Source organism: Schistocerca americana, chromosome 4 (assembly GCF_021461395.2).
Source record: "Schistocerca americana isolate TAMUIC-IGC-003095 chromosome 4, iqSchAmer2.1, whole genome shotgun sequence".
Classification (NCBI taxonomy): domain Eukaryota; kingdom Metazoa; phylum Arthropoda; class Insecta; order Orthoptera; family Acrididae; genus Schistocerca; species Schistocerca americana.
In genome coordinates this window covers 736,646,003-736,657,983 of record NC_060122.1, presented here as the reverse complement: position 1 = coordinate 736,657,983, position 11,981 = coordinate 736,646,003, and the positions used below count along the sequence as shown (strand labels likewise).

General features: G+C 42.0%; 1 protein-coding gene across 1 annotated transcript; it reads left to right on the top strand.

Annotated features, from left to right (window-relative positions):
- Positions 1 to 737: 737 nt before the first annotated feature.
- Positions 738 to 3,585, top strand: LOC124613096. Its single transcript, XM_047141689.1, has 3 exons — positions 738 to 1,060; positions 1,221 to 1,403; positions 2,311 to 3,585. Exons 1-3 carry the CDS (start codon positions 821 to 823, stop codon positions 2,788 to 2,790), a joined length of 903 nt encoding a protein of 300 aa, XP_046997645.1. The 5' UTR covers positions 738 to 820; the 3' UTR covers positions 2,791 to 3,585.
- The last annotated feature ends 8,396 nt before the right edge of the window (positions 3,586 to 11,981 follow it).

Below are 11,981 nucleotides of genomic sequence, written 5' to 3'. Positions count from 1 at the left end.
ACTCAAGCTTACAGTATAGCACTCGAATTCCACAATGCACATTAAGTAAAATAATACCTGAAACGTGTGAAGCAATTTATAAAGCACTAAAGGACCATTGTCTGAAGGTAAATAACTGTTCGATACACTTTATGTTCATGAAGATAAATTGTTATTATTTTATTTATTTATTTAATTTTATTTACATGGCAAATGAGATGTGTGATACCACAAAATTAATTGATATGTATGAAGCGGATGAGACACTTAACAATGTGAGGCACCCTGATTATAAAAATAGATTAAGAAGATTGGAGACATACAAAAATTATACACACATATATATTTATGGAATGGAATCTTCATCCTCTATTCCAGCCTGCTGCAAGGCAACCTGGATATATCCAGAGGTGGACGGTTGTGCACGGGCTGTCGCATGCTGCAAATCCCACCTGTCCATTAATGTCCGCTGCAGACTGAAACGTGTGAAGCAATTTATAAAGCACTAAAGGACCATTGTCTGAAGGTAAATAACTGTTCGATACACTTTATGTTCATGAAGATAAATTGTTATTATTTTATTTATTTAATTTTATTTACATGGCAAATACCTAAGGCCGGTATTACACATCAAATTTCTTTGTCCAATATCTTTGTCAAAGATATTTGGTAGTGTAATAGGGATCTTTGACAAATGTCGTCCAATATTTGATCAAATCTAGGCCGAGGCCGTATGTTTGATCAAAGAAATCGCTTGTCTTCTGTTCACTGCAATGCGATATGTTACCACGCGGAGCGCCAGCATCGCTGGAGCGTTCTGTCATCTTTTGCGTTTGTAAACATGGCTGCTAAATACAATTGGTGTGTGGCGTCTACCACAAAATTAATTGAAATGTATGAAGCGGATGAGGCGCTTTACAATGTGAGGCACCCTGAATATAAAAACAGATTAAGAAGATTGGAGAGTTATAAAAATATGGCAGAGATTATCAGCCGTTACATACGGCCAGGATGTACGGCCGAGGATATAAAGAGGAAGATAAATGGCCTCCGTACTAGCTACTCGTACGAGAAAGCAAAAGTACGTATTGACATATTCATTTATATTTATTTATGCAAGTAAAGTGTACATGTCATACAAATGATTAGCATTAATTTGTTCACTGCAGCGACTTGAAGCATACAATAATGTTTACGTAACCTACAAGTAGTTTAAATTATTTTCATTATTAATATTGCAGATGCATAAAAGCAAAAGTGGAGCCAGTGCGCAGGCGGCGTATACACCACAAGTGGACTGGTTTCAAATGCTGAAATTTCTAGACCAGTCAACAGAGGCCGACGAGAGTATGTGCAATTTGGAGAGCACGGAAAGTAAAACTGGAAGTGAACGTGCCACACCGACGTTTGAGGAAATGTTTGCGGTATGTACATTTGTTTACATTTTACGTTACTAAATGTGATTATCTTGCCAGGGCACCTTCCCAGCGCCATTGTAAAATGTCTTAAAGTATTCCCTAACTGCTCTCCCGTGTATTGTACGTCCAGAAGCAGCTTGGCAAGCTATTGGTTCCATTTGCTGTAGGTCCTCAGTGCTTTGTGTCTCAAGATAAGTGCAGTCTCCTACTACGGCAGACACTGTTTCCTGACGTGTGTACAAGTGTTTTCTTCTTTCAGTTAACAAGTTGTGCAATGTGCAGGCAGCCAGTGTTATTGTGGTAACTTTTTCAGGAGGCAGATTAATGGTAGTAAGAAAAATCCTGAAACGACTTGCAAGAATGCCAAAGCTGCTCTCCACTAATCTTCTCCCTCATGACAGTCGGTAATTGAAAACCTTTTCTTCTTTTGTGATTCCTTTTAAGGGGTATGGCTTCATAATGTTATAACTCAGAGGAAAAGCGTCATCTGCCAGTACTACCATTGGAGTTGTAATGTTTGTATTCCCAAGCTTCCTGCCTTCAGGAATGTTGAGCATAGATCGGTCAATGAGACACTCACGTAGTTTGCTTTTTGAAAACACTCCAGCATCACCAACACGCCCTTTAGTTCCTACATCTACATACAAAAATTTGTAGGGAGCATCTACCATGGCAAATAAAATGATACTGTTGATGGATTTATAATTGAAAAAGTGAGATCCACTAGCTTGTGGACATTTAATACGAGTGTGCTTTCCGTCCATTGCTCCTATAGTGTTATAACAGTTCCACTTCTCGAAATCCTCTGCAATTTGCTCCCACTCTCCTCTGCTTGTGGGTACCTGTAAATAAATAAGATTTATGTATGTGCAAGGAAGTACGTAACTAATGGCTTTTATCTTTTATTTTATAGCATGAGATGCAAGAGCCTGTCGCATGTAGCGAGGCACAGCCCCTGCGTCAAGAGCGGCCTCCCACTAAAAAGAGGAAAGTCACGCCAGACGTGGCAACTAACGTCATGGAGGAGGCCAGCAGGACACTTCAGGCTATGGCTGATGCTGCCAGAACCATGCCTGTCCATGAAGACCGCTACAGTACCCTTGGCGCCCACATCGCAGCAGAACTGCGTGAAATGGAAAGGGTGGGCGGCAGGGAATACACCACTGCCACTATGCACAGATTTTATATGTATGTAGATACGTTTCAAAAGTCGTTCGGAATGCGACGCAGAGTCGCAGTGTGGCCCCTCAAGGCGCAAAGTAACCCTGATTTACGGGTGTCTTGTAGAAAAGCAGGGTCCAGTCTCCTGATTTCACGTACATATGAACGAATTTGTAGACAATATTCATTTTCTCATTCATTACAGACTTGTGCAATTTCTGTGCGCAAATGACAATCATCTTTCGACGTTAACAGACGCAATAGCAATTTGTCACTTTTATGAACTGATATGTTACACTTCAAGACATGGACTTACATTTTGGGGAAATCAATTGCTAGCAATGAAAGTATTCTTGGTCCAAAAACGTGTTGTATGAATAGTGAGTGGTGTTGCTTTTAAATGTAGTTGTACAAATCTTTTCTGGAAACCAAAAAGTCTTTTACTACTTCTCAATTTGTATTTTAACTTACGTGTTTCATTGGTAAAAATACTGGGTTGTACAAAAGAAATAATATCACGAACACAATACAAGGAGAAAGCATAATTTACACAGTGATTGCAAGTCTGGCCGTGGTGCTGGAGTGTGTGCAGTATACTGACACAAAAGTTTGAAATGCTATCCCTCCAGATGTTAACTGCAAGTTTGGTAACAAGTCCATGTTTAAGAAGCCTCTGACCCCATTTATCCTGGAAAAGGTATTTTACACTTCAGATGTGTCTTTTAGTCGTAGAGAAAAAGCCGCATAGAACTTAGCAAATATGCGTATGAATCAATATAATGTAAGATTGAAAAATTATGTAGATACGCGTTTTTTATTTTTAATTCTTTATGTTTAGTTCATGTATAATGTAACTGTGATCTGGTATGACAATTTTCTTCTTTATACCATTATTTCCCATGTATTGATATGTTTAGAAAGAGCATACGGATCGTCATCTACAACTTAAAAGAAGACATATTCCCTATCCTTATGGGCTTGTCACAAAAGGAAAGAAATAAATAAAAAAGAAATAATAAGGACCCTATAAATGATCAAACAATTTGTGTTTTAATATGTTCACCAAATACAGGGTGTCCCACATAATCATCCCTACTCGAATTGCTTGTGAAGTGGCAACACCGTCTCGAAAGTTAGCGACACGGGCACTGCATTTTATTGGGAAGTTCAGTGTAGCTGCGTGTCAGCGCGTCTGTTGTAAGAAGTAATGGAGGAGTCTGCATTAGAACACTGAATTGATGTCATGGAGTGTGACGTAAAGACAGGCCCCATCAAGGAATGTAAGGAAATGTTTCAAGAGAAGTATCCTGGTAAAAAATCCCCAAGATCAGCACTCTCCACGATCTGTACAGGAAATGGAGGGCTGTAGGACATTCAAAATGAGCAGAGGAATTGGCGATCGACAGTGAGGACTCCTGAAACTATAGACAGAATTTGCAAGGACATTATGAGTCCCACCAAGTCGGTAAGGGCGTTATTGCAGCAGGCTGATGTATCTTGTACATCATATCACTGTGTACTAAAGGATATGAAATTAAAAGCCTGCCATGTGAGTGTGGTGCAAAAGTTGAAATTTGAGGATAAGGGAAAAAAAAAGAGTTCAGTATCATAACTGGTTGTTAACATGAATTGGTAATGGTTGCTTGGACACCTTTCTTTACTTTATGTTAACGAGGCCAGGTTTCATTTGTCAGGTTATGTAAACTCCCAGAACTGCAGATACTGGCCGCAGTACAACACATATATTCTGCATGAAGAACTCCTCCACTCAGAGAAGATAGATGTTTGGTGCATATTGTCCAGCATGCACTTTATCGGCCCCATATTTTTCACTTACACCTTAAACAGTGCCAGATACCTAGAAATCTTTGACTCTTCCAAAGCAAATTAAAAGATACAGAGAAGCTCTATGTCTTATTCCAACAAGATGGAGCAACAGCTCACACATCCAACCAAAGTATGGCCCACATCACCAACATGTTCCCTGAAGATTGGGTTGCCAGTAGAGGCCTCTGGCCCACAAGGTCCCCGGACTTGACTTCGTATGACTTTTATTTATGGGACACACTAAAAACCGATGTGTATGCTCACAAACCTCACCACAGACAATCTTAAATGGAACATTGCTTAAGAAATTAACAACAACATGCCTGCAGAATTACAGCCTGTTGCTGGTAACGTCATCACACAAAGTCAGCGATGCCTGAATGCCCATGGCCACCAGTTCCAGCGTCTCTTATAAACAGGTAACTACCTATTTTAATGTTACTAACATCAGTTCATTTTATTTAGTTCATTGTTACTTGAATCTTGGATGTGAGGCATACTGATTTTATGTGGGACATCCTGTATATGACCATGCACAGTGACATTTCACTGTTTTGTGAAATGTTGGGCATATTTGATATGCATGCCAGAAATTTTGTTTGACAGAAAATTTGACAAGATGGCGAATGTTATTTGTGTTGATGTTTAACAAACAATATTTTTATTACAATTTATGTCACTGTCTCACGAGTGTCAACAACTATAGAAACTATGATAACTGATGAAAACAAAATAGCACTGGCAGTTGCTGAAATGGTAGAGGTTTTACATATTTCCTGAACATATATTTGTAGTGCTCAATTTTAGATGGGACGTGGAATGTATAGTAACACAACCCATGTTTGAATAAGTGCACACATTATTATAAAAAAAGGTTGGTACTAAACAGCTACATGGGCACTGGTTGAATCCGTTAGCTGCACTGTCTGTCAGAGATCACTCATGCATGATCTTATTAGACAGCCGTCAAGATAAGTGTAACAGAATCATATCTTGAATAGTGCTGCGTTTGAACGGTGTTCTTGAGTCTATATGGCAGAAACATAAACTCAAACAAACCAGAAGGTGTGATAAAGACGGTTCGTGGATATCCTCCAGGCACATAGGGATTTATAGATATGCTTTCTGGAAGTGAATGACACGAAACATGGAGGAGTCCACCAAATAATGAGTTAAGTCCTAGATGTTTGGGACTGGGTAGCTATCCAGTATGATAAAAGCTTTGAGAGTCCTGTAATCACCACACAATAAGATGGATCTATCTTCTTTTTAAACTAATTTGATGGATGAAACCGAGGACCTATGGAGGGCAGCACAATGCCATCCTGTAAGAGTTCATTAACTGCTGCTTTAGCGACCCTGAGTAGATCTGGTGGCAATCTACACAGAGTCTGTGCCATAGTGGTGGGTGGGGGTGGACGTAGTGTTCATGTCATGAATGGTTCGGTTTTTAATGCCACACTGCACAAACCAGTCTTGCAGGGAGGAGCATGGAGACATGTCAGAAGAGAATGGACAAAAAGTGCGGTACTGATCTTTGTGTTCGTTGATGGTGTAGGTGTATCCGCAGATGGCGAAAGAGCTTCAAGATTAGAGATGTCGAGCAGTTGATGAAGCTGGTCGAGGTGGTGCTTCCTCAGCTTGTGAGTTCTATACTGGATGGCGTCATCTTCATGTTGCAAATGGATGTTCATCATATGCAAGTTGAAGTAGAGATGCTGTAGTTTCTGAATATGGTCGATAGCATCAAGGCAGCCCTGAAGGTACCGGTAGCCGTTGGCCATTTGAGTAAATGGTAGAAGCTGTTGTGTAAAGTGAGTGTTGCCATTGCAGAGAGCCACTGAAAGGGTGTGGTCAGTGACACCTGTGGCAGAGCGGCCACAAGCTGTGTGAGTCAAAATGACACTATACAGGTTGGGAACCCAGCGGAAGTTTCAACGGAAGTGTGTGCCAAGTACTGCCTCACTAGCATCTATAACAATGAATGTCCTGATGAAAACATGGCTGAGCAAGCAGGCATCAGGGATGGAGAAGAGGGCAGCCAAGTTCTGACTTCTAGGCTGGCGTCGACAAGGAAGTACTAGCTGCTGACATGGCTTAGAACGAAAAGCCTGTTGTTATGATGAGAGCAAGGCATTAGAGAGCTGATGTCGTCGTTACGAGTGCCTAAGCAGATTAGATAGCACGCATGCTTTAGTTCACATTGCATCAAGTGTGGGTAGTTGCGTGGCAGGCAACAGTTGTGAGCTAAATCACTGAATTGTGTGAGGAACCAGCAGAAGCAGTTCTTTGCAGGAGCAGCTGGTGGACAGGAGTTTGTTGTGACAGCGCATAGGTCATCACTGCGGCTGGCGGCAGTGATGTGTCACTAGAGGTCTGGCAAGATTGGCTCGGTTCGTGGAAGGCTAGAGGTTGGTTGCAAGTAAGACTAAATGCCATTGTTGTCTGCATATTAATACATTGTGAATGTTGAATGATGCAAATATTCTATCTGCAAGTTTGAGGTGCGTTCTAGTGGCTTTTGCTCATGAGTAACCAAAGGTAGCTGAACTTGTGAGACAGCGTGGCAACCCATAATATTCATCATGTATAGTCGGGCATGAGGTGCAAGTCTATTCGAGTGCATAACCGCCACCATAGTTACGATGCAGTTCTGTCCTTTAAATCTTCGCCATGTACTATGTGGTGTAACTGTTCTTCCTGGGAGCAGGAGAGGTGGAGGAGGAGGGCTGTTTTAGCAGCCTTGTATTTAAGGGTTGAGATTGCTCGAGGATGATTTTGCTGACTGTATCCATGTGTTCACCCAAGTGACTAACAGAGTGATGAATTTTTCCCTGCCACTGACAACATCACACAGAGCAAAAATTTTCTCCATGATGGTGAACAACAGGCATGGTTGATCCAGCTTAAGATGAGTCCTCAGGCCAAAAGGTTGCCGCAGCAACATCTGTAGAGGAAGAGCAGTTGTGCAGTTTGGTTCCATGCAGGGCACAACTTCATGTGCAGTAGGTGAGTCGGAGGATAATACAGCCAGATGCATGAGACCTGGAGCGAATGAATTTTATACAAGGTACGGGTGACACTTCGGTCAAAGAGAATGAACAAGAATCCAATCGGTCAGTTTGTAATGGCTTGAAAGTAGACCAGTTTGCTGGCAGAGTGGAGTCTGTTGAGCAGTCACAGAGTAGGTTGTCTAAGACACTCCAGTGTACGGCATCATTGTCTACTGTCATAAAGAGTTCCACTATAACTTTGACAACCTGAGGTGCATTTAGGATGTTATGAATAACACTGGATATCATAGTACGAGAATTCGAGAATTGCTCTCCAGACGTGTGAATCGTGCAAAGTTGGTACAGTAGAGCTACGTCTGCACTGGTTGAAGACATTAGCCACACTGTTTGTCAGAGATCACTCGTGCGTGGTCTCAGTTGACCACCAGTGATATTGTTTACTGTCACAAAGTTCCCACATATTACGTAAGGAGAGATTAAGAAGAAAATCAATATCCTACGCACAGCAAGCATGTGACAGTGCAATAAAAAAAAAGATCGTTGTTCTCGGGTTCTTCCACAGACGATGTAGACTGCATGTTGTGGGATTTTAGTGAAATCTCATTGGAGGACCAAGTGGAGGAGAATAAACTTTCGCATACTTGTCTTCTTTTTCAATGTGAAGGTGAAGTAACTCTTCACAAGTTATTAAAGTTTCACTGTCCATTTGCAGAAAGTTGATGTAATTGCCAGGTTCCAAGTGTAACATTTCCTTTAACAGGTTTTTGTGTGTATATTTCCCCCTCATTTTAAGCCATGCCCTGGAGAAGCATCTTGTTGTTTCTTCTTCTTCTTCCTTAAACGCAGTGCCAGAGTCAATGTTATAAATGCTTTATCTGCATTTTTAACCATTTCCATTAGTGTCAAAATACAGCAGACTAGGTACACAAATAGCTTATTCTCCAACGGTGAGGTTAAATTGACAAATTTTGTCGGTATTTGTATGGGCTTGTTTGACAAATCCTTGACTATGTAAGAATAAATTTGACAAACAAGTTTGATCATTAACAAGGGCCTTTATATATGTATCCATAAAATAAACGTACACTGGCAGGTAAGGAAAAGTTGAACCAGCAGTACATATTAAATCTTCACCAGTAACTTGGACTTCTGACATATTTCTGTGATGTACACGTGAAATAATACATTGTTAATGTTGTCATGCTATGTCAAGCGGTCACTTAGCAACTAAATCCACGAAGCTTAGTCCCCTGGGAATGATGGGTTTCTATTGCATTAAATTAAACCAAAATATTCAAAGGAGAACTCAACAGATGCTCTAAGAAACCTCTGGAGCCAAAACACAAGCATAACTGACTGTGATCCTTTGATCATGATGCAATATTCATTTAATTTCGTGACTGTCTTATCTGAAATTGACTGTAATCCACTCCTTTCTTTGTCACAAATGTCAGAGCAACCAATGTGCAATCATTCAGTTTTCCCTCCATTAAAAAGTAAATACTAAATGCACATTAGAAAATAATAATTTCTTTAACTAGCAAAATATTCATTATAGTATTATTATATGAAAACTTGTAGCTTCCTATTCAGTATGTTATCTCTTTACGAGAATACTTTTCAGTTTCTTTCTTTTTTCATACATAAAGCCATATTATTATTTTGTATCACACCAGTATTGCTGGGCCCTCTTTGGACTTTGGGCACCATACAGTGATTGGACGTTTAGTTAGATACCACCTGGAGCTGTAATACTAACACTAGCATTTCTGAAATACACTGGTGGGAACTCTCTCAGCAACATATCCTCCATTCCTGTAACCCCCTGGCCTCAACCTTCGCTAGTCCTTGTCCTCCACCTACTTATCCCCTTCCCTTGCTCCCATTTCATTTCAGTAACCTTCCATCTTACCAGTGCACCTGTATATATATAGTCCTGTGGCCTTTCTACACCTTCCCCCCCCCCCCCCCCCCCCCCCCTCACACCACACACTCTAATATTGCACACAGCAGTCCTATCCTGCCCACATCACATTCCTGAATGCTCCCTGATGCTGCTATCCTTTCCCCTTCCTACTCAATACCTCTACCTCTTCTGTACCCCCACTACCCACCCCAGCAAAGATTGGTGCTCACTTCAGATGCAGCTGCAGTTAGGCCTTAACAGTTGGAGATGACAGTGGCCACATGTTAGTGTGAGTTATATTTCTAGCATTCTTTTTCATTTTTCACTATGCCTATCTGTGATTCATCGCATCCTTTGTGTGAAGAATAGCTATCTATCCTTTCCCTGTTGTTAGCAATATTAGGAAATGGACAGATTACTACTTACCATAAACATGACCCATTGAATTGCAGACAGGCACAATGAAAAGACTGTTACATGTGATAGCTTTCAGCCAAAGCCTTCTTCAGCAAAGAAAAAAAAAAAACATTCACACAAGCATGTACACCTCATGCACACATGACCACTACTGCTACAGGTAGCTCCAACTGAAATGTGACTGTCACATGAACAGCAATCTGGAGTGGTGCAGGGAAGGGTGAGGGATAGCAGGGTAAGGGTGGGGTGAGAGAAGAGCTTTGTCTGGTGGGGTATGCAGGAAATAGATGGCGGCCTTATGAGACTGCCAAGTGCAGTGTTGGGAGATGGGGTATGGGAGAAAGAAGAGGGAGCAGGGAAGGCGAAAGGACAGGCAGGTGCACTGGCAGAGGCCAGCACACAATGAGGGTGATGAGACATGAGAAGGGAGGAGGTGTCAGGATAGAGGGTGTTGGGTGGAGGATGTGGAGAAAGTAGATTACCATAGGATGAGGCCAGGATAATTTCAGGAGCACAGAATGTGTTGTGGAAAACTCACACCTGCACAGTTTAGAGAATCTGGTGGTGGAGTGGAAGGTCCAAATAGGCTGGGTTGTTAAGCAGCCACTGAAATCAAGCATTTTATGTTCAGCTGCATGTTGTGTCATACTTTGCTCTTGGCCACAGTTTGGTTGTGGCTGTTTATCTTGGTGAACAGCTATGTGGTAGTCTTACTAATATAAAAAAACTGTGCAATGGTTGCAGCAGAGCTGATATATGATATGGTTACTTTCACAGGTGGCCTGCCTTTTGATGGGGGTCATCTAAACCTGTGACAGGAGAAGAAGGGGAAGTGCTGTGTGTGTGTGTGGGGGGGGGGGGGGGGGGGTTGGGAAAATCTCCCTGTGGCAAGGATTTGGGATTGGAAGTGGAATATGGATGGACTAGGGTGTTGTAGAGGTTGGGTGGATGATGGAACACTATTTAGAAAAAGTGGGAAGGGTGTTGAGTAGGATGTCCCTCACTTCAGGACATGATGATAGATAATCAAAGCCATAATGAAGGATGTGTTTTAGTTTTTCCAGTCTGGGCTGATATTGGGTGACTAAAGGTGCATTCTTTTGTAGCTGGCTTTTGGGAGAGGTTGGAGACTGGGATTGGCTGGGGAAATGGCACAGGAAATCAATTTGTGGACTAGGTCCAGGGGATAGAGCCTGTCTGTAAAGGCCTTGGTGAGACTTACAGCATACTGAGCAAGGAAGTCCTTGTTACTGCAGATATGCCATACCTGTATGGAAATGCTATATGGGAGGGATTTTGTGGTGATTGGTGGGTTTAATGTGGGCAAAGTTGTGGATGGAGCCATCAGAGAGGATGGGGTCAACGTCCAGGCAGGTGGCAGACTAGGTTGTGGAGGACCAGTGAAGTATAAGGGTGAGAAGGTGTTGAGGCTGTGAATGAAAATGTGTGTTGGCCCGTGTCCAGATCATAAAGATATCATCTATGAACCTGAACCAGACCAGGGTTTGGGGTTTTGGGGGACTATGAAGGTTTCCTCTACATGACCCATAAACAGGTTGGAATAGGGGGCAGCCACACTGGTGCCCATGGTTGTGCTTTGGATTTGTTTGTATACTTTCCCTTCAAAGGAGAAGTAGTTATGTGTTAGAATATATTTAGTTAGGTGTATGAGGAATGAGGCAGTGGGTTTGCAGTTTGAAGAACGTTGGCAAAGGTAGTGTTCAATTGTGGCGAGGCCATAGGCATGACAGATGTTTGTGTATAGGGAAGTGGCATCAACAGTGGCCAGTAGGGAACCAGAAGGTAAAGGGGTGGGGATGGTGGGGAGTTGGTGAAAAAAATGGTTGGTATTATTGATGTGGGAGGCTAGATTACAGCAGTTGATTTGAGGTGCTGGTTAATGAGGGTTGTAATCCTTTCAGTGGAGACACACTAACCAACTACAAAGGGGTGTCCAGTATTGTTGGGTTTGTGACTTTTGAGGAGCATGTAGAATGTGGGTGGGCAGGGTGTCATATGCGTGAGCAGGGAAATGGATTTAGGACAGAGGTTCTGGGAAGGAACTAAGGCTTTAAGCAGTGACTAGAGATTATGTTTGACTTCTGGGATGGGATCACTCTGGCAGAGTTTGTAGGTGGATGAGTCAGACAACTGGCAGAAGCATTCTACCAGGTAGTCACTGCAACTCATCATGACAGCAGTGGAGCCTTCATCTGCAGAGAGGATGATTAGATCAGGATTAGTTTTGAGCCTGTGTAT